This window comes from Diadema antillarum, unplaced genomic scaffold, assembly GCF_040938485.1.
Source record: "Diadema antillarum isolate AM-2024a unplaced genomic scaffold, OU_Dant_1.0 seq00001329_RagTag, whole genome shotgun sequence".
In the NCBI taxonomy this organism is placed as follows: domain Eukaryota; kingdom Metazoa; phylum Echinodermata; class Echinoidea; order Diadematoida; family Diadematidae; genus Diadema; species Diadema antillarum.
The window spans coordinates 8678-32544 of NW_027272099.1; the positions used below are offsets into that span (position 1 = coordinate 8678).

General features: G+C 38.1%; 1 protein-coding gene across 1 annotated transcript; it reads right to left on the reverse strand.

The window, feature by feature from the left end:
* Positions 1-934: 934 nt before the first annotated feature.
* LOC139708360 (uncharacterized) lies at positions 935-17221 on the reverse strand (the record flags this gene model as incomplete). Its single annotated transcript, XM_071620317.1, has 7 exons — positions 16963-17221; positions 9977-10043; positions 8641-8693; positions 6293-6421; positions 4533-4735; positions 3718-3795; positions 935-1145 (listed from the first exon to the last, which is right to left on the reverse strand). Coding segments are annotated over exons 1-7 (1000 nt in total), but the record flags the coding sequence as incomplete, so codon positions are not given.
* Positions 17222-23867: the final 6646 nt, after the last annotated feature.

The following is a 23867-nucleotide window of genomic DNA, read 5'->3' on the forward strand; positions in this document are numbered from 1 at the left end:
AAGCTACATGACTGTCTGGCATCGAGGTATCCTAATATCAGCCTATAAAGGCAAAACTTTGTAAGGAGCAGAAAAAAAGGTCCCCTTAATTCCAATCATGTTTGATTGTACGTGATATAAATTCTTTATGTTACAGGGCTGCCAACATTGGATACTAGTTGAGAGTGAGACTCCCATAGACCAATGCTATAATTTAGGAGTCAAAATGAGTGAGATCAATAGAAATGCATGCAAATGAAATAAAGTTTTAGAGCGAGAAAGGACCAAAATGAGTGAGTCTCACTCTCAATGAGTGAGAGTTGGCAGCCCTGATGTTATCTAACATACCATAGAAATAAGAAACGAAACATTGTATTTCTTGAATATGAATGTATCTTGTTTCGCTACTTTTAATAATGAAGTCACAGTCTTTAGAATATAAATTAGATTCACTTTGATGCTGTGGACGTATACAAGGAAGATCCGCAACCAACAGCACGAACAGCTTTCGTTTCTGTTACTCCTGTATGAGCAAGATTCACGGAGGAATGTTTTCGGAAAGAAATTTATTATCTACACGTTCTATATGAAAGGGTGATTGCAATTCAATATATCCTGAAATTTCCTGAAATAACGTTACTACCGTCAACATCAATCACTCATTCAGTTGTATATGTTTTATCATATTATTGCAGTTGAAGCGCCGTATTTCTCTGTACATGTGTATACCAAATAACTATGTACATATTATAGGTGGGTATGTAACTCTTATGTAATATCATTTTCGTATTGTGTAGTGCCATATGGAGCATGATGTGTTTTTATGTTTCCAGTCCACACATGTAAAGCTAAAAAACACAAGCAAAATATGCCACAAACATGACAAAGGGTCAATAAAGACAAACGACATTTGTACATGCGTTTGATTTATATACAAGAGGCTGAGTAAACTCACCGTGATCGGTAGTGACCCTACCACAGACGTCGGCGTAGACACCGGAAGACCTGATGGCCTCGAATGCGGGGTTCCACCAGGACGTCAGAGAACTATCCTTCATCATCATCATGGACCCTCCTCCATTCGCGCAGTTCGAGTAAGTCGTACCAATGGTGTTTATTCCGGTCTCCCCCGCAAAGACGTTCGTGTTGGCGAAGGCAGACACAATCTGTGATAGGAAAGGAAGCACAGAACGAGAAATGTAATATACTGTAAGTCATCATGTGCCTCGCGGGCAAATTGTAATCTTTCTTCTTCTTCTTCTTCTTCTTCTCCCTATCATTATCACTATTCTCGCCGTCCGCATCCATTCGTCTCGACAGACAATGGTGTACATGTATCACAGATAGCACTTTATGCAATGGCCTTGAGTGGCTGAATAGTCCCAGTCATGAGCAGCATTCTTGGGAGCAATTTTAGCAGACAAAGTCCGTTGGGACTGAGACTAAGGCTGCCCTTGCCTTCCTCCTGGCTCTCTCGTCAGCCTGCTGATCGTTTCTTGCAGCTTCAGCCCGCTCGACACTCAATTTAACAGTGCGTCTGTAGCTTCCCTTGATGCGAACTGATTCCATTCGACCAACGTGACCAAACCATTTGAGGTGTCGATGGTTCAGGAGCGAAAGTAGGCTGGGAATGCCCTCTTGAGGACCCTCTGTGTCGGTCATCTTATCCTGCCACTTAATGTGCAGGAGACGTCCGAGCGGACATCTGAGGTGGAATGTGTTGAGCCTTCTCTTGACTGGAGTTTGTTGTCCATGACTCGCAGTTGTAAGGCCTAGATAGCATGGAAATAAGGACGCAGGTCTGGTAAACGCGGAGCTTTGATTCTTGATAACTGATCAGTTGACTGTTGCTCCATACAACCCTGTTCTGCTCGGTCATGACAGTGGTAGCTTTCCCTATCCTTGTGTCTAATTTGAATCAAGGGAGAGGGAGCTGAAAATGGTCGACCCAAGGTATGGGTGAAGGAATCCACTACTTCAAGATGCGTGAAGTCAGTACCTTGAACAAGGATGATAACCTGTTTCAGGTTCATGGTCAGCCCATATTCCTCACAAGCATGGGACGTACAGGTAACCAACCATGCCTTTACAATTCGGCTTTTGTGCGCGATATCAGCGTAGCGGGGTCGTCAGAGAACAACATCTCTAGGATGAGAACTTCCCTCTATCTTGGTTTGCCATGCAGTCGATGAATGTTGAATAACTCCTCGTCGGCTCTGGTACGGATGAAGATATGCTTCCTGTGCAGTCATGGAAGGCTTACTGAAGGAAGACTGAGGAGAAAATGCTAAAAAGTGTTGGTGCGGGGACACAGCCCTGTTTCATACCGCACTCACGGGGAAACGCCTCGGGAGTTCCGCCGTTGTAGCAAATGACTGTGCTTTGCATGTCCTCGTGAAAAGATGTGAACATCTGATGGATCGAGCATTCCCGAAGAGCCTCCTATAGTATTTTCTGCAGGATACTGAAGAGCCCACTTTTGCTGACAAGGTCAAAGGTGTTCGACAGGTCTACGGAGGTAATATACAATGACTTTTGCTGCATTAGTCACTTCTCCTGCTGCTGCTTGCGTATAGTGAGTAGCAGATTGTGTCTAGTGAAGATCGGTTTGCTCTCAAGCCGCACAACAGCATCTTTCCCAGGAGCCTTTCAGTCAGAGAGACATGCAATCGACTTTGCTTAGTTCTTCTGTTGCATCAGGGAATCTAGCTCCTCCATGACTGAGAACATGGGTAAAGTTTCCAAGGCGGCGTCTGCCACCATGTTCAGGGTTGTGTGCAGCTCCAGGTAGCGTTCCACATAGCGTTCGAGCTGCTTGCAACTGATCTGTCCTGTTAATTGCGTCTCGTACACCAGTGTACTGGCAGGATGAATGAGAATGGACGGTGGCTGTCGGAGCTGTGCTGCAACAATGGCTTGTGTGTGATGAACACCTATTTCAAGGGTAAAAACGCCAAAAAGTCTTATGAAGACACCCTCAGTCCCAACAAAAACATCAGCTCGATCTGGTCATCATGCGAGCAGACCTTTGAATTATTCTTCATATACGGGGAGTCACCACAGCGCAGACTGCGACACAGATAACTCTCTCGTTACGGCAAAGTGAGACTGATGGCGAAGGAGATATCTCTGTCTGTTCCAAGACACTTTTCTACGTAAAAATGGTAACTCCCATCCCCAGTGTCACTGGAATCGATCGTAAGTGGTGACATCTTCGTGACGCTATCTACTCCTTATAAACCTTCATCGTCTTCGAGAAAAAGGAGCATCGGAGCGAAGACTATATAGTACGGAGCTCACTGGGAAAAGATACAACCTGTCTCTGAGGCTACGAGAAATGCCTTGCTGGCCTACAAGCGTGAACCTATCTTCCAGCACACGCAAAGACTTATAGAGCTACGAACAAAAATTAAGGCCCAACAGACAACACGCTTCTGCGCAAGTGACTACACTGTATACTGGTTAACCCGTTCCCTACAGGATTGTATGGTTCCCACAGGGTAAATGCAGGGACTACCAGGTTCCCGTAGGCAATGGATTAAATCTTTGCAGTAGGATACAAACAGCCACAGACAATGGAAACGCCAGGGCATGTACGACGGCATCAGAACTACCACCTGTTCCATCGACACCTTGCAGGATTGCACCACTGAAGACTAAGACATCACTAAGACATCACTAACATCATTACAATCATTATCATAATCGAGTGCGAACAATTTGAAATCTTTATCTTACTTCTCCCGACATCAGGGCGTCTTTCAGCTCACTGAACGATGGATAATGCAGCACTTGTGAGTCATCCAGGGGTGCTCCCTGCACACAGAGAGAGGGGTATAAGACAGCAGAAAGAAATTAATGTGAAGACGCTGGCAGAACGGGAGGTACCATGCCGCGTGTCGATTTATTGTCAATATCATCACCATCACTGATTTCATATCACTGATATCATCAGTAATCTTACTGCTCCTATCATTATTCTTATGACACTCGATCGTTAGTGTATGTGTATTTTTTTTAAATCTAAAGTTATATAATATCTAAAGTGTTATCATCGTCATGGCATTGCAATCGGAATAATTTACATTTGAGATCCACCACCCCATCAAATTGAATTAAATTACTAATAAGAATTGTAAGCATTATTTTTCTTTAGGCTATAATGTTTTACTATGGTTATCTTTTAACGGTAATTGACAATATTACAGAAAATAGAAAGATACCTTAATGCAAAATGGGTAAAATAAAAGCTAGACATTTTCAGCTTCGGTATTATCTTAATCAGTGAGAAAAGATGTAACATTATTAGGTTCTAATAAAGTTATTTCAATCCTTATTATAACGATCATGATGCCTATGATAGGTCAGTGTAAGTTTAATTTTTGTCTTCATTGTCTCCGCCAACTACATCGGATCCGCATCATCAACATCGTCATTTTTATTGTTCGCTAAGAATCATACTACGCTCTTATCGTGGCTGATGTCGCTTTGTGCCAGCATCGTAGTGTTCATGACAACAATGAACTGATGGGTAGAGCTGAGCACATATTTACAGTGATGGTGCCGCTATTTCTGGCGACGCAGTGCTCGTCTGATGCCCAGCCGTCGATGAAACCGATCTTCTGGGTGGATCCAATGTTCGTGGGGTTGAAGGCACTCGGGTTTCCGCTGCGCACGTAAAAAGTGGCCTCCAGGCCCCTGCGAAACTCCGAGGAAAACTGCATGGTGAGGGCCCGTTCGTAGGTATTAAACCAACCTGGTTAGACATAGGAGTGAAACCACAGTGGGGTGTGAGAGAAACGAGGGCAATGCTGTACAAGATAATTAAAGAGAGACACATCAAGAATACCCTGGTACAACCTTGAACATTATAGCGAGTTACTGTCATATCTTCACAACCGCAAGGTACATTGGTTATACCGGAAACTTGGATAATCAAGTGGCTTTACAAAGCTAGAATAGATAAACACCAAGACTGTAATTGGTATACCTTTCATGACTAGCGAAAAAAGAAACCCTACTCATGTCCTTCGTAAGGGAACACTTCCTGATCTATTTTTTTTTTTTAGTTCACTACATAGCTGATAATGGCAATTATTATGTTCGATTACTCGGATAAAAACAACGTTGATCTTTGACCCTCCCCACCTGACAATCCTATGAATCAATTGATTGGCAAACTCTCTGTTAAATTTAGGAGTTACATACACTAAATGAGGATGATTTGACAATAAAGAAACTGTAATGACGAGATATCTCTAAACAGACTGATTAACAAGATTTCTACAACGCACTCCAATTCTTAACACTTTACATAAACAGCCCTAACTACCGTTAGATCTTGTTAGTAGATTGCTTCGAAATTTCTAAGTCCAACGTTCATTACACCAACTCTCTCGTCTAATGATAAGGATAGCAGAAGCGAAAATAGTAATACACTTGTAACGATGATGGTATACCCTGCTTAAGATATTGATACGGTTTACTTAGGATCCTATCCTTTTTTTTAGGGGGGTCCAGTTATTTCTGTTATATTGCAATTATTTTAATGTATTACACCAATACGTCGACTATAAGTCACTTTGTTTTATATTTTTTCTTGCGTTAATGAAATTATTTTAATGTATCATATTAATTTGTCGGCTGTAAGTCATTTTTTTAACAATCAATTTGGTGTATAAGTTTTTATTGTGTAGTTGTCGTCGTAGTTGTTTTATGTGAATTTTAATATGTATGTCAAGTGGACCTCTTTGAAAAGTCAGTGGTGTTGAAAGGGCTATCCACCCTATTAAATCAAAAAGAAAATAAAAAGATCCTCTAAATATGAGCTCGGATTATTCGGACATGACAGAGAGATGATGGCAGTATCCGTGCTAACAGAAGGCCATGCATTGTAGGCCTACTCCATTGTCACATCTAAGTTAAGAGGGATATTTTTTGGTGAAACATCTTGCCTAAAGTCGTGCATACTAGTACTGGACTGGATTCCATGCATTCCATCCAGATACCACCTGCTCACCTGTTCAGAACCTTATACACTTTAAGATAATATATGAAACAGTGATATGTACTACTAGTAGTCCAATTCTGTTCCGGACCGACAGGTTAAAGGACATAAATCTTGATTTCAACGTCAAGTCTTGAACAGACTCATAACAATAACAACGACCACATCAAGAACTACAAAAAAAAAAAACAACAAACAAACAAACAAACAAACAAACCAAAACAGTCATACTCTAATACAGATGACCCCAGTCATAAAAACACCTCTTCCCGATGATGTCACGCTATTACTTAAATTTATACTTGCCTGTGCAGGCGTCGTACCAGCGCCCCATCAGTCCAACTCCACCCCGAGAGCGCTGCCCACTTTGAGAGTTCCAGCAGTTTTCATAGATGTCCCATACGAGTCGACAATCCCTGTTCGCCTGTTCGCAGACTGGAAGAGGGGAAAAACAGAGAAACATAGCGACATCAATGGTAGCGAGGGATGGGTTATTTGAAATTGGCCAAATTGATGCCTTGAAATTGCATGTAAGCCCTACATCTTTTCTCGATAAAGTGACGAAGACGCAGCTCTCGTGGGTCGTGTTCTTAAATAAGGGAAACCCTGTGAAATGACCGACATGCTGAATGAAGGGCTTGAATGCAATTGAGGAAGATTAGGTTGAGTTTCGACACACAATTCCAATAACTTGGGACCTCGTCAAGATACCATTTAAACAATTAAAAGCATGAGGTTAGAACATTCTGTATGATAATCCCGGCAGCAAAGATCAGCAATTCTCTGCATGCCACATTATTTCCTGTCCACAGGTTTGTAAGTGAAATCTGTGCACATTTGACTCATTGGCATGGAAAGGGTTAAATGTTGAAATGGATTATAACAGTAGTGAGTCACAGAACTTGAAAACGCGTATATTCGAGTTGAAATTTTCATGGTGGTCATTTTTTGCAGCAGGCCTACACTGTATCACAAACAAGTCAATTTTGTGCCTTAAAGAACATAGGCTCAGCAATTTCTCAAAGAGCGCTTAATTTCAGGAGACGCCTAGAATTCACTTGACATCACATTGTTAAATTGCTCAAATTATTAACCATGATAGAGCAAGGTCAATCGTTAAAGTTATATCATCGTTCTATCTTCATAAGAGTTTTATGAGTACATATATAATTGGTGTTGTATTACATTGGTATCACATATTCAGATAGGGCCTCATCCACGTCAAGCTCTGCTTATGATGACGGTCCCCTGTATTGATTTCTCCTTTGTTAATAGATACAGTATGCCTTAATATGTTATTTTGATTCATAATTATGCCACTTCAGACTGAATGTTGTTACGCAAATGATTTTTCTTTGTATTGATTTGTATGTATCTGTATCATTTTGTTTTCATTTGCAATTGTATTCGGAGAAAGAAAATGCAGAAATAAACCAAACAAACAAACAAACAAAATATAATCTTTGGGTATTCTTTTCTATTTGTGTATGTGAAGATGCTCTTGAACGAGAATTACTCTTCTCACTCTTTACGAATGGAGGATACTCTTTTATGTAATAATGAAATGGTCTATTATCATGTAACAATGTTCATCCAATTGCTGATAGGAATATTTAACATCAGCCCATATGAATTTTAGTAAATACACGTAATATGCTTAACTTGTACAGTATGTGGTATGGTTTCTTAGATAAAACGTTCTCGCAGCCAAACGGCTGAATTGAAGCATTTGCTCACAAAAATAGTACAATACAAAATTGATAAAAACACATTTCAAATTACTCCTCACAATCAAAAAATATTCTATTAATATCATCTACAATCACTATTCATTATCGAGTCTGAAAAAAAAAACCCGGCGTAAATTTTGATATTGATCTCAAGTAATTTTCATTCAAAGAAAAAAAGGTGTTTTGTTAGTCATAATCCCCAACATTTGACTTATACACCAGGGGGTGTTTCATAAAGCTGATCGTAAAGTTACGAACGACTTATGAGCGACTTGTGATCACTTCTTGTGCTGAATTATGGAAATTCTGATAAGTATAGCACATTAGAACTGATCACCAGTCGCTCGTAAGTTGTTCGTAACTTTACGAACAGCTTTATGAAACGGGGCCCAGGCCTAGATGGACAGAGCTGCATCGCGAGAAGTGGACAACTCTTCATATCAACGCATCTGCTTAGTAATATGTATAGCGCCAGCTATGTTGAATGTGATTACAGCTTCTACATAGCTTATACAATGTAGGTATTTTTCATAAAACCGTTCTCATGTTCTCATTCATTGATGCCTCCATCGCTTTATAAAGCCAAACATAACACCGACGGTTTCAATCCCCCGCCGAAAGACTTATACGCAACGAGGACAAAGTGCCTTGTCTATAGGGACAGCTAGGGAACTCGAATCAAGAACCTCGTGTTTTAAAAGTCCACGATCTGCCACAACATGCCCTTATGAGGATAGATATGCCTACTTCAATCGAGCAATAAGAGAAATGCAAATTTCATACACATTGTGTCTTCCAATGTACACCACTAACACTTCTATAACAGTATACTATTTGCCTAAACGAATACACTACCATGATAATGTCCACTTTTTCGGACAAATAGCATTCACTGGTTAACTGTAGCAAGAGTATACAACTCACCAGCATCAACGAGGTCGACATGAAATCCACGCAGAGTTCCCGACACATCATCGCTGTGTATTGAAGAGTAAAGATTAAAAAACGGAAATTCAAATGTAACAAACAAACAAAGAAACAAACAAAGAAACAAGCAAACAAACAGTTGATAAAAGAATAACAGACAGGCGGAAACAAAATTGCAGCAACAACGTCATAGTTTTTCTCTTTATCATCATAACAAAATATGTTCACCGTGTGATGGTTTTATTGCTTACGAATTTTTGCCTAGACTGTTGTTTCTATACAATGATTATGATTTCACATCGATCACACGCCCTATGGTACATGTGCACAAACCCGTAAATTCATCCGTACAGATACAATGATAGTCACACGTAATCCGTTTACTGATATAGTCATAAATATTTTGTATAACTTCACAACAAGGGCTGTTCTCGACATTCACATACTACATGCATATCACTTGCCCTTAACAGTAACAGCTACTACATGTAAACCTGGCTCCAAGTACTGAAATTCTACCGGTAGTTAGATCGACAAGACAAGTGAACGATACTTAGGATTTTGTCACTAGACCAATAACCGAAGACGAAATCTTATTATGTTAATCATCAAACATCTATGTCCATAGTAATGGGGGAGGGGGAGGTACATGTGTCGGCTATTAGAGTGACCCCCAACTCGTGATACGATATGAAACTTTTTAAGAAACTTTTTTGGAGAACCTTTGGGCGGGCAGTGGGGTGTTCAAAGTTCCAAGTTTTCATACTGACGTTAAGCACATTATTGATACCATATGCTATTGCTTTGTACTGTAAATCACGTATTTATGAGCTGCTTTATATCCCACACATCAGGCATTTCCTTTGTTCACATATTATAGCCATACGATGATAGAGCACCGTCTGTAGACTTCCAAACAGGAACAATAGACACTAAATAATAAATTATCAAACCCTCTTTGATGACGCCGCACAAATATTATTCATTAATTGATTTTGTGTGTTTGTGGCTGTTGTGAATGAGTGTCTATGTGTGTCGATTATGTGTGGGTTCCTCAATTCGTTTTTAAAGTGGGGGAAGAGGAGTGACGGGCCCTTGCGCGTGGGATCCATTTCACTGCTTCTGATGGGAACAATTTAAGGGGTACCCCTATCTGAGAGATGAACCCGAGATAAACGCCGGGTACACATTCTTCATAGACTCCAGTGGTCAAACATGGATAAAAGGAGTGAAATGTTAACCCGCTCCATTTTGAATTCTGAAATGCCCATAGACTTAATATACGCAGGCCACTAGGTTCCCGTACGTAACGGGTTAAAGACACGAGACTTACATGTACTCAAGATTGGTACCGTCATGTCCTATGGCGAAAGTCCATATTTTTCCGGAATCCGTGTCGCCTGTAAAAGGACGAAGAAAAACGAGGCTGCAAAGGTTAGGACCCTACTTTAACACCGACACTATAATATGGTTTTTAGAGATGCTTGACGGCACAATAATTATGATTTCTGTCTAAACTGATTTCCCATTTGCCGTGCCTGCTGCTGCGACGTTTTACTCTAAGTCTGAAGCAATCGCCGAGATAACTGCTAAGATATCGCTGTCAGACATACCGTTATACTTGAAGCTATGAAATAGTTATGAAAGAGAGAAAAAAATTGTGTCGCAGCCTTGGACGTTCCAACACTCGATCATCATCATCGTTGTCATCATCATCATCATTATTATCATCATCACAATGTCAGTGCAAAACAACTTTAAAAATCATTGATTGTTATTACACTTGTCCACTATTTGATATTAATGGTTATATTTCTTTTTTTCTCTTATTCTCGTTATTTGTATTTTGTATATCTCGAAATACCACACTACCTTTAGTGCGACATTATTTCGGCATATTTCGAAGGAGTGTCACATACGATTTTCATGCATGTAGTCTTTCAACTTTAATATTTCACCGTTCTGTGACACCTTGCCCCCTTTGGCAGTCCAACCATTTTGTTTTCCTTGCACCAATTACCTTAACATGCTGTATATTTTGTGGTAGTATACAGATGTCTGTCTGTGTGTCATGTGTGTGTGTGTGCGTGTGTATGTGTATGTGTGTGTGTGTGTGTGTGTGTGTGTGTGTGTGTGATTAGCCTTTTCTTTATTGTGGAAAATGTTCTCATTTTTTTTTTGGAGGGGGGAAATGAAACGGTCGTGGTGAGCTCATGGATGAGGTGAGCTCATGGATGAGAGGAAAAAATGGATGAGATAAGAAAAGGCGCCTTGAAGCAAGCTACTCTGTTTCATGGGTCGAAATTTGGTTAATATCGCTTATATAGACGAGTAACATGCCGTCATGCTGAATAAAGGTTCCTCGTAATCTTTCAGAGGTTAACAGTTACAAAGAACAGCCTATGACCACAGAGTGCATTAAAAGTTTTAATTATAGGATGCATGGAAGAGATGATTTATCCCCTGATGAGCATCTCAACACCAGTATCTCAATCTATATTTTACGCTATCACGCTGCCAAAGTATAACAACGGAATTAAAGCAGAATACAAACATTACAAGCCTCAGATATTTCGTTATTGGACTGAAGGAAAGAACCAATTGCAAAAGCTAAGACATCGAGACACAAACTAAGTGCAGCAATCAATGAAACGTTATACTCGCTGCATGTCGCAATCGAAAAACTGGGATTGTCAAAACCGAACCTGCCGACGTGGAAGAGTCTCCGTCGCCCGCGTCGACAACCGACACGACCGAGTTCTGAGAAAATCCGCCTTTTGTCAAGCTCAATGAAGAAAGGACGAGAGCGATAACGGAGATGACGAGCACCAAGATGATCAATATGACGGTGAAGATTTCAGTCGAGGAGGAGGAGGAGGAGAACGAGGACGCACTTTTCGACTCTCCAGTTTCCTTTGAGTCAGGGGGAATGACTGCCTTGATATCGGACGTGCTCAACTCGACCTCAAACGTCGACATCGTTTAAATATAAGGAGCCAGTCAGCTTCTTCTCCATATAAGTTTGGACTATTTAGCGAGTTAAGCAATAGTACGTTTCCTTAATGGAACACAAAGCGCGATGTCTCACCTTCGAGGGACGCATCTCTGTACGGGGCTTATGTGACAGAAAAGCTTGCATATTCCGAAACCATAAGTGTGTATTTGGGCTGGATTCTATTCAGCCAGGGTCGTCCTTTGTGTAGACTGCGAATGTATCATTCAATCTCCAAGGTAGGCCAGGTGAATTACAATGGGTTCATGACTTGTGCAGTCTAGTACGGAGCAGTACACGAACTGTATACAACTTGTTTTGCGTGCAACACTGACAAAGCATTGGATGCTTGTAGACAAGCATGCATGCAGCCGTGAAACAGCCGGTTTTATGTCCCCTCGAAAGACTACGACGACGATTATATTTTGTTCTATCTTGCAGTCTGATGAAACTATTCTATTTCGTTCTTGTTTAGACAAAGGAAGAAAAGGGAATTGCTGTTACTTGTTGCTGCATCATGGCAACTAAGTCTTACGTAACACAACGTTGTCTTTCATATAATTATAGTCGGTTGGTCGTTGCCCTAGTCGCCCCATTAAACTGTGTTACTTATTTTTTTTTTTGTATAAAGCCTTGACTTTGTACATGAACTCTCAATGCTTTGCAAGTCACAAATATGTTATCCTAACTCTTGAAGCTGTAGGTCCAATTGATCTGCATATATAGCGTCATGATTTACGATAAGGAAATCTTAATAGTAGAATAGAGAACTGAACAAATAAAATGTGTGCTTTATATATAGGACAATACTGTTTAGCAGCCACTCAGAAATCATTCTATTAAGTATGTGGGCTAGTTTAAAACTTGACAATGAATTACGTAATAGGCGTTTTCACATCAGCCCGATAAAAATCCAAGCTCGAGATATTGTCCAATTTCCCAAGTCAGAAAATAGCGCGCTATTTCGAAACATCGGGCTGATGTGAAAACCGGCTGATGTGAAAACGCCTATTGTAACATCGCTGTCATATAGAACTAGATGATCTTCGCCCCAACCGTCCTGCATACATTAGGCGTTTTCACATCAGCCCGATGTTTCGAAATAGCGCGCTATTTTCTGACTTGGGAAATTAAAAAATATCTCGAGCTTGGATTTTTATCGGGCTGATGTGAAAACGCCTATGGTATACTTTTTCCGACGGTGACATTTCATGAAGTTTTTTTAGTTAGCTGTTTTATTTTAATTTCCCGCCACTCACAAATAATAGCCTCCAAGCCGTTAAAGCTGTTGGCTATGTATCCACACACATTATAAAGACGTTCATTGTAATTGTACGTAAAAACAGACTCAACGGGTCGATTGCTCCACTCCCCTCGGTAATTCCAGTGTTGTTTTATTCGTTTTGAAACATGAAACAATTGGCGTGAGCACCATGAATAACCTCTTACGTCACAAACTTCTGAGTTTTGCTGTTCTATTTTTCCTTTTGTTACTCTGAAACACATGGTCGTTGATATGAAAGATTTTATCATCTTTATCATGTCACGTGCTACAGGCTAGTTTGGTTTAGGGCATGTATGTACCATCCTGGCCCCAGTAGAAAAGCTTATCAATGACACTCGCCTTTCATAAATCGTATTGAAATGTGAGAGTCAACGTGCAAAACATATACGGTATCTCTTTGCAACGGAGTCTTACGTAACACAACGTCGTTGTTCATCTTAGTCGGCTGGTCGTTGCCCTAAAAATTTTGCACATTTATTTTGTTTTATTTGGGGCTGCAAAGTTGCACCCTTTTAGAGGGTGCTCACCTCTTAGAGGTGTTTGACTGGTATGTGTCCCGAGGTAAACACACGGGGCTTCCAAACTTCTTTTTTTTTAAACCAAGTTGCCTCTCAGTTTGCTGTATTTTGTTTTGTCTTTTTATTCTTGTTTTCTATGAGGGAAATAAAAATGTAGGGATTGTTATACTTTCCGAAATGCATGTGGATGATTCTCTTGTGTCTCTTGGGATACTGGTAACCGCAAGAAGTACCTCCCCCCCCCCTCGCTATTCACATTCCTGTAATGTAGGAGACTGGAGGTGTTTAGTGTTTATTGATTGTGAGATATATTTTTTGAATTGTTAATATGTGTGAAGAATGATACAGTAATTTGGATGATTTCTTTCCCTGCAAAGCAACTATGATATTTTTGTTGGTAAAGAGCAGATTGATCATGATTTTTTTTTCTCGTCAGTGGGAGCTCTGTCCGCTGCCAAGTAAATGTAGCACACATCTTAATTTTTTTAAAGAAGTTCATGATTGATATAGTTTATGTATGTATGTATGTATATATTTATATGCGTGTTGTTGTTGTTATTTTCTATGTTCGATATGTGCTATTGTAAAGTCATTCTGTATTCATTTCTCTCCCGAATTTTCTCCCCTCTCTCTGCCCTCTTTCAAGTTCAAATTTTATTCGTTTTTCCACAATAAAATAATATGTAAACGTAAATCTCAATTTCTTGAGTGACAGAAACAATGCATGTAAATTTATACAGAGAAAACAACAATAATTTCTAACACTGTTCTGGACAAACGATTTTCCATCTTTCTTATATTCATACTAATATATACCTAATTTACAACATTTCGGTGTATTCTAATACACACAAAATGAATTTTAATCATATAACCTGTGACCAAAAATGTTGTAAATCATTCGAGTGATTATCATACAACAGAAAAATTCAGTGATAATTTTTATTCTTTACACAGTCAGAGATATGATTCAGATATCTTTAACGCTGCAAATAAAAATTGTTTGAATTGTTTTAGTTTAATCCACATAAATGCAAGAAGTCTCAATAGAAAATTGGATTCTCTAGAGGTTCTTGCTGTCATCCGCAAAAAAAAATATATATATATAGTATCCTTTTACCATTATTGGAATAACAGAAACCTGGCTTCAAGCAAATTCACCTCCTTTATTGAGCATCCCACATTACCAGTCAGCCTTCCAATATCTGCGTTTAGATTGCCGTCACGGGAAGGGGGGGGGGGGGGGCGGTGTTGCGCTCTATGTTAATTCTCAGCATAATTTTAAATAAAGAACAGATTTACAGATAGCAGTGAATCATTATCTATTGAAATACACAGTACTGCAATAACATAAAAAGAATATTATTTTAGAAATAATATATAGACCACCCGGTAATTCTGCATATAATGTTTGGGGGTAAATTTGAATTATGTTTAGATAATATAGCACATGGAAATAAATGTGTTTCTATGGTGGTGAATATAACATTTATTAATGAAATGGATGGAAATACCTTACAAAATTTTGTTGGCATCCTTAATTCGTATGCTCTTTATTCCCAAATCTCCAGCGCAACTCGAATGGCGACTATATATTTCAAACTCTCCTTGACAATATATTTTCAAATATAACTAATGACACTTGTCTTGTTCTAATGAAATTTCGTATTACGACATATGAGAACAATGACCAATATTCACTATCACTGACCAGCCATATTTTACGCCGCTTTATAAACCAACAAAAGCAAATGTATAGGAAAGAAACTCCCATAAATATCAAATTATTAATCTATGATTTGATAAATGAAAACTGGTGTTTCATAAGTCCAATACTGACAGGGCCTATGATATATTCTTATCTATAAGTTAACGGATATAGATGAGAAAAACATACAATTAGCCCTTTTTATTACAATCCATAAAAACTAGTAATAAACTAGCTTTAAAGAGTAAATCAGAATCGCAATATTTACAATATCGTTTTTATAGAAATAAGCTTACCTTAGTGATACGATTTTCCAGAAAACTTTATTACTCACCGAAAACTGAATCACATAAAATAATTTTAATGCGTTTGAAGTGCAGTAAATTTTTTGAAATGTATCTTATATAATGATGATCAACTGGTCAACGATCCTCTCATAATCGCAAAAGAATTTAACACGTATTTTGTTGAGATGGGTCCTCGTCTTGCCTCTACCATAGATTCGGGAACAACAGATAGACAGACAAACAACCAAGGAGCTTGAAACAACCGAAAACCATAACTTTCTCTTGGAAAGTAATCACACGACGGAAGCGGACTCCAAGCTAGCATGATACATCTTTTTAGGTAGAGTGAGCGCTTTATAAGAGTCTCTCCATTATTGTTGTTGTTGTTATTGTTATTACTATTATCCTCATCATCATAATCATCATTATTATCATTACAAGTATTTTATCATTACTATTGTTATTTATGATATTATCATTATTATTATTGTTATAATTATCATTATCATTATTGTCATTATCAAGTATTTAGGAGTATGGATGTATGCATATGCGTCAGCGATTATATGCATACCGAACAGTGTAAGTTATGTTTTGGGAAGAGATGCACAAAGATAGAGAGAAAGAAAAAAAAAAAGGGGGGGGGCTGGGGGGTTAGTTTAAAGAGAAGGACTTCCTGCAGAATGTCATTATCATTATCTTAAAACACGAAACACATTATTATTAATTCTCTATTCTTCCCTCCTATCCTATTAGTTTTGAAAGGTCAGTTTTCTGTATATCACGAAAAAGAGAAAGATATGCAGCTTCGGCACACCCCCAACACACACACACACGCACACACACACATACACATACGCACACAAATTATCCTTATAGAATCTAGACGCTTTCATTTCATGAGATGATGGATTATGTTGCTTAAATTCATGTTTTGCTTTAGATTTTTGTTAATGTTTTACCTAAATAGATCATTCGTACTTTATGAAACCCAAACATAGCAGGCAGTTAAGGAGCTACGCGAAGCAAAATTCGTCACCAAGTGTCAACAGAAGGAATGCAAAAAAAAAAATCGATGCAAGAAGTAACATTATTTTAAGGACTCACGCATCAACGCACTAAAACACTCAACGAAACAACCCTTAACTGTAATATTTTTCAACAAAGACATGGAGAAAATATACAAGAGTACATGAAAGGTTGTGGCACTACGAAGCTCCGCCGCTATGATAGCGATAGCACTGGCACTGATAGCACTGGCTAACACTTGTGAGAATGTACTAATCTTTATCGGGATTGATTGTGCTATAGTAATTACTGTTGTAAGTTGTCTGTATATGAGTACGTAAGTATCTCTTCGTCTTTAGCCATGAATGACGCACAACTGCAAATATCATTCTCAGTTTTGTTAAGGAATCGTTTGAGAGCAATTATCATTTTTTTTTTTTTGCCAAATATAAGGCCATTTTAGTCGTCTAAGGTAAGTGATGTTGTGCTGGGAGAATAGAGGAACTATATATTAGACGTACCGGATGAGTCCCCGCCCTGGTTGACTACGGCAGACGAGGTCGTCGAGTTCCCATTCCTGGAGAGGCTGACGGCCGAGAGTACAATGGCAATGACGGAAACAACGAGGACGAGCAGGAGCATGAGCACAACCAACGTAGACGATGAGGTCGAGTCTGCCCCGAGTCGACCGCCTCCACCCGACTCTCCCTTTTCCTTGGGCTCGGGTGGGATCACGGCTTTCTGGTCCGAAACGCTGAATTCGATATCGGCGGTCGACATCATGCCAGCTGTTACCGAGTCGACGTCAGAAAGAGTCACTCCCGTAGATCCTCTTTGCAGAAGCTAGAAACCCTTGCAAGAATCCAACAGGCAAAGTGCTTGCCGCCGCTGCTGCAAATGTTCCACGCGAACGAACCAAAAATTCTCTTCAGTGCTGGAACCCGATACGAGCTAGGTGCTCTGAATCCAGTCAAACGCAAATGTTGTCTGCTTGCAATGCTTGAACGGACAAGAATATATGATTATGCTATTCGGTTCGAATTCAGAGACCTATAACTTTGGGTATGTTATTGTCTGGATATGCCCGCTTTCTCTCAAATCGGCACACTCCTATGAATAGTCAAAAATTAGTGTATTGGCCCAGGCTCATGGTGCGTTTTTCAGTGAGACTCTTCCAATGAACTTATGTAAATAAAGAGAAAGAGCGATGCCTACAACAAAATAATGCTGATTACCCCCCCCCCCCCCCATTATTCCCTCTCGGTGACTATTCATAAGGACAATGCATACTGTGCAACTGTGCACCTACAGCCTTGCAGAGCTGATCAATAAACAAAGCTACTCTGTCTAGGTTTGAAGAGGTCTTGGTGAGAAGGGAAACTGATACCAACAGACGGTGTGAGGAAAGTTTTCACCCAATGTTTAATCAAGGGGGGTGGATCCATGCGTCCCTGGTATAACATTAATCAAAGCGTGCAGAACGAAATCCTCATTTAGGAAGCCAGTTCTGTGCAGGGAAAAAGAGAATCAGAGTTTTCTAAAGAGCGGGCAGAGAGTTGTGTAAGGGGAAAAAAAGGGTTGGATGCGTATTCCGTTTCACTTTCAGTTTTCTAGTTTATCTTCATATTTCTAAAAAAGAAATGATACTATGTGCTAGAACAAAATACATAACATGCACAAAACACAGGTGTAAAGAGCACAGCAGAGAGAAAGAGAGAGAGAGAGAGAGAGTGAGAGAGGGAGAGATGAATCAAACCTATATACGAAAAGCAAAAGCTTGTGAGCCTTAGCTTTTAAAGCCTCTGTCAATCTATAACTTCTGGTGTATCGATCACGTTGATAAACTTCACATTGTTTACAAGTCCTAAAACTAACGCTTGATATAAAATGATATACAAAATAGATCAATACAGATTTTCTTTCTTTCCCCCAATAAATTAGATAAGAAACAAACGCACTGAAGTGATCTCAACTGAGGTCTTGATAATTCTGTTCATCAACTCGCCAGTCAATAACGACCATTAAATGGTACGGCAACTGACAGAAAACCATTTAATTATACAGTACCTTTAACACGTTTACTGGGTCTAGAATACTCATTAGCTTTGGTAAACGTGGTGTGTAAGACGATGATAAACATGATAAAGTGGTAAGTGGTGACGATCATCGTTTTCTGTAATCATAGTATAACTCACTGATATCATAATATATTAGCACTAGATATCAAAACATTGCTTATTCTTGCGTCCTTGCAGTTCATGAGCTTTATCATAATTATGATGACATAAATATATCATCAGTATAATCATAAGAGTGCGATGACAAGTGGATAGTAATATCCACTATAGTCTTCATCACTATATAGCGCACCTGATTACACATTATACTCCTGGTATAGAGGCCTAACTCATGGTCTCTTAATTCAGTTCCCAAGATGTGCATTTGTTTGACAGAGATGGCATCCTTTAACTATTGATAACTTTAGGCCCCTCTGTCTACCGTCCGAAGTGATTTTCACACCAGGCTCGAAAAGCAAGCTTATTATCATCATCGCTATCATCATGCCGCTACTTCCACTATATACTATCAAATTATGATCATCGTTTAATTACTACAGTATGTAACTGTTGTTCGTTATCACTTAGTTATTTTAACCATTAGTCTCGTTGCTACGTCTCTTTTCTTCCTTTTTTTTCACTTCTATTTACATTGAATTTAGTTGAACACAGTTAGCATGGTTAGATTCATCTAGAATTGACGTACATTGACATTAAATGTGGCTATAATATCATTGTGGGCGCAGACAAACTAAACCAACACGTTGACAATTCAATGAATGCTCGATGTCGGAGCTGTTCTGTGTGAGACTGAAGGATAACTAATTCTAATGATGGGTGAAGGCTTAACGGTGCACCACGTATTCTTTCTAGGGTATGTGTTTGGGTGCTAAAAAGGGCCTGCCCAATCCCGACGTTTTGGCAAGCATGTTCTCGCCTTTCTCAAGGGAATTCCCTTGATAACGATAGTGGTGATGATAATGATACTGATATACTTGATGATCATAATAATAACAACCACAATAATCATCATAATAATATAGATTTTTCCTTATAGTAATAACAATAGTAATTTTGATACAATGAGAATTGTGTAATATGATAACAACGGTAGCCTTCAATGAGTCAGTATTCCTCTCCAAGATGGTCCTGTCATTACTTCAAATACCCAGCATTGACAGGTAGCCATGTTTAAAAAGATGTCACTAAGGAGACATTGATGGGTAAAAACATCAGTAGTCATTGATGAATTATACGGTATCACAATTATGTTCTTATTGTCTGAAAAGTACAACTGTAAAACGATACATAATGATAGCACAGAAATGTGGTTTCTGGGACGTGTTGGGTTAATGATGAGATATCTGTTCTTCTTGTTGGCTAGAATGCAGTGATGTAAATCCTCCGAGATTCCTACACAATATTCATTGCCCAAAACCCTACATATCAAATATTTTCGGCCTTTGAGATCGAACTATTGACTGTTGGAAGATAAAAAGATAACGCTAGTCGAATAGATACATAATCTACTTTTGTACTGGTAACCAACTGTTTCTCTTCAAAGAGATCGCATAACAGTGCAGCCCGCTGCATGTCATTGTGTTCATCTGTTGCTGTGAGAAGTAGGCCCCTTTACACGACAGCATCACTCTCCAGACGGTATGTCATTTTTCAATAACGATTTCATTGTACCAAAATCTTGTTGAAGGTACAGTCCTTCAACAATCTAACAAAAAATACAATGAGTGGTATGACCGAGTAGAATGTTAATGTTCCTGGGGATATGAATAGTGGCTGAATTGAACTATGAATTTTCATTTATAAAACAGATGGTTAAAGTTATGTTTGTTAGAACGAAACTATGTAAGGCTTACTCGTCGAAGGATTTGAATGTTGCAGTTTCAGTTTTTGTTTTATAGACAGTTAGTTGTTTAACATTAGGGATTCAAAGGCGTTGTTAAGATTATAGAACCATCAAAAAAAAGTTTGTAATTACCAAATTGTAAAATGATCGTGGAGCGCAAGTCTAATCTCTGTAAATACTCTTTCTCTCTTTCTATTCACTCAAATCATTTTGATTACAAAGACTCTTATGACTCTTTTCCTCTCCAAATTAATCATCTTATTTGAATTTTGTTTTGATTCATGCAAGACGAATTCATTGACATTCTGCTTTATACTCTCTGTGGAACAACTGTATGACTTAAACAATGGTATATCCATGATATCTAAAGCAAGAACGCTGTCGAGCTTGGTGATAATTATATTTCACATTCGAGCGCCTTGTTTATCTCGATGACTTCGCTTCTGTAACATTTCAACTATACTATATAGGCATTTCAAATAAACTAACGTCATGTTTAAAGGTATTATCTACCATTGAGAGCAGTGCTTTAAAAAATGTTAGCGTAATAAAATTATATGATGTATAAAAATTATGATGATTATGTGCAGGTCAGTTGTACCACAAAACTTCCTACCATATACAGATTTTGCAATAAAGCCTAAAATATCAGGAAATATCACAATTTTCTCAATAAACCATAACTGTAGAAAGCCTAGTCTAGATATTTTATCATAACTATTGTTCACACTTTGTATCTAACAATACTTAACATTATTTATACTGATCAACATTTTTGCATTGGTTGTTTCTATCCCTTAATCGCATTTTACAACTGGGTTTTTGTTGCATCTGCAAATGGTAAATAACGCCTTTAACTCTGTCGTTGTCAACTGTAACAATTGTGGTAGAATGTCAAAGGTGAGTTACAGAGTAGTAATCAAGAAAGACATTTGAACACCAACGGAATATCATCTCATACAGATACGTTAGATTGGGTCTATCTTTGAGCCTTAAATTACATCATGTTCCTTTTTTCAACTGCATTATTGCTGTTCATGTAATGTGTAGTGATGTACTTAGCACCTTATTTCAGGTATCCAAGCTGCTTAGAGCAACGTGGTCTAGCATTACGATCTGAGTCTGTGCTAGGAAAAAGCAAAGGTATTTCTGACTCAAAAGAACATCAGAAATGCGTTTGCATCTCGGTTTAAAAAAAAGGAAAAAAAAAAAAACCAAAGAAGTAAAAATATGTTTGCTTGTTTGTTTGTTCGTTTAATTTGTTTTCTTCAACATAATTTAATACATAAAATCAAATCTATTTTCAATGATATTACAGAAAACATCAATATACGGATTACAATGTACATGATTCACAGAAAGAAAATAATGGTGTGCATAAATTCTATTAACAAAATTAACAACATGGAACCGATATAAAAAGACAAGAAATTGTGTAACAACTGAAATACGTAAAGTTAAAAGAGAATTTTTAACAATGCTATCAAAGCAAATAACGGTCAATCCAGTAATGTGTGGCAATCGTTAAGTTATGTAATGGATAAGAAACGCAGTTATGGAAGGATAGATGAAATTGAACGAGATGGTGTCCGTGATAATGGGTAAAAAAGCCCCGGCTGAAACTTTAATGATTACTTCGCAGAGATTGGAAAAACTCTTCAGAGTAGTATCATTAAGAACAATGATGATCGTGTTGATCTTGACAATGACCGTCCGATCATTGTGATGAGTCATGTTTATCTTCATTTAAAGAAATAGAAGAGCATGAAAATCCTAAAGTAATTACGAAGATGTCTGTGAAAAAAAAGCTCGTGGAAACAATGATATCCCGATGTCGCTTATTAAACCGATTGCCCATCTAATCGTTAAACCTCTCACATATTATAATGAATATGTCAATCAAGCAAGCATCTGTTCCAGATGAACTGAAAGTTTCCAAAATTACACCTGTTTTCAAAGGTGGGAATAAAATGGTGATTGGAAACTATAGATCAATCAGTATCTTACCTGTTTTTGCTAGGACTTTTGAAAACATAATATTTATCCAACAAAAGCTTGATCAAGGTAATCAAGTCGGGGTAGTAACATTGGACCTGAAAAAAAAAAAGCTTTCGACCACTGTCGACCACGAGGTATTGTTGTCCAAACTGAAAAGATTAGGTGTCACCGGTAATGCACTGAAGTGAGTAGAACACTTTTGTTCAATCGCGTTCAGTACACTGTTATGAAAGGTGTAAAATCACCCAAGAGAGTTGTTGAGTGTGACGTTCCACAAGGGAGCACCTCAGGTCTTCTGTTATGTTTTATATACGTCAACAACCTAGCGGAATGCCTTAACGAATGCAAAGTGTCTCTGTATGCTGACGACACTTGTATATACACTGCACATAAGAATGCTGAATCTTTGGTCGATACTCTCAACAAGGATTTGGAAGCAGTAAATCACTGGCTTAAAGAGAATTTACTTGTACTTAATGTAAATAAATGTGAAAATTTATTTCTTGGTACCAAAAAACGATTAGAAAGTGAAAAGCATTTTAATATGCATATTTATTCATGTAAAATTAAACGAGTAACACATATTACATACGTTGTCATTATTATTGATGAACATCTAAATTGGGATCAGCGTATTGGAAAAATATTAAAGGAAATAATAAGCAGAAAATATTTCTTGAGACGGATACGACCTTATATAATACAACAGACAACATTAACATATTATATTAAGAGTATTATACAAAGAAAATTTCATAACTGTGATATAGTGTGGTCAAATTGCAGTAAACTGTTAATTCATAAATTGCAAAGATTACAAAATCTGGCACTGTGTACCGTTCTAAAAGTCAATTGGAGATATCCAACACAATTAATATAATTATGATCAATTAAGTATTTTTAATATTGAAATAAGACAGAGACACAGAATGTTACATGCCATACATAAAATTGCGCATAGGTTTTATCCCCAAAGTCTGTGTGTGTTGTTTTCATTTAAATACACAAATTATATTTTTCAGATGCAACATCTTAAAATTTGAGTTATGTAGAATTTCAACTAATTTTAAACGTAGAAGTTTACTATACATGGGACGTAAAGTGTGGAATGATTTTCCAGATATCAAAATTATGATTTCAGGTTTCATTTAAAACAGCAGCAGTTGTAGTCTAATATTTACTGAATTATGTGTCATATCATAATTATGTCATAAAGTTTCATATCATATTAAGCGATGAGTATCATTGACATTTTTTATGTCAATCTCTTGTCAATATCTGTATTTTCTTCATATACTGTTATGTAGATATATATGTATATTTTTCTTTCTCTTTATGATTTTTCTCATTTTTTTCAACCATTGCTATACACTGAATCTACTGAATCTATTTTTTCTGTTTTATTATTGTATACATGCATGCACGGACTTGTAGAATAACGTCCTATGGCTGAGCAAGTTTCTTTTTATTATCGTGTTGAAATGAAATTAAAATGAAATGAAATGAA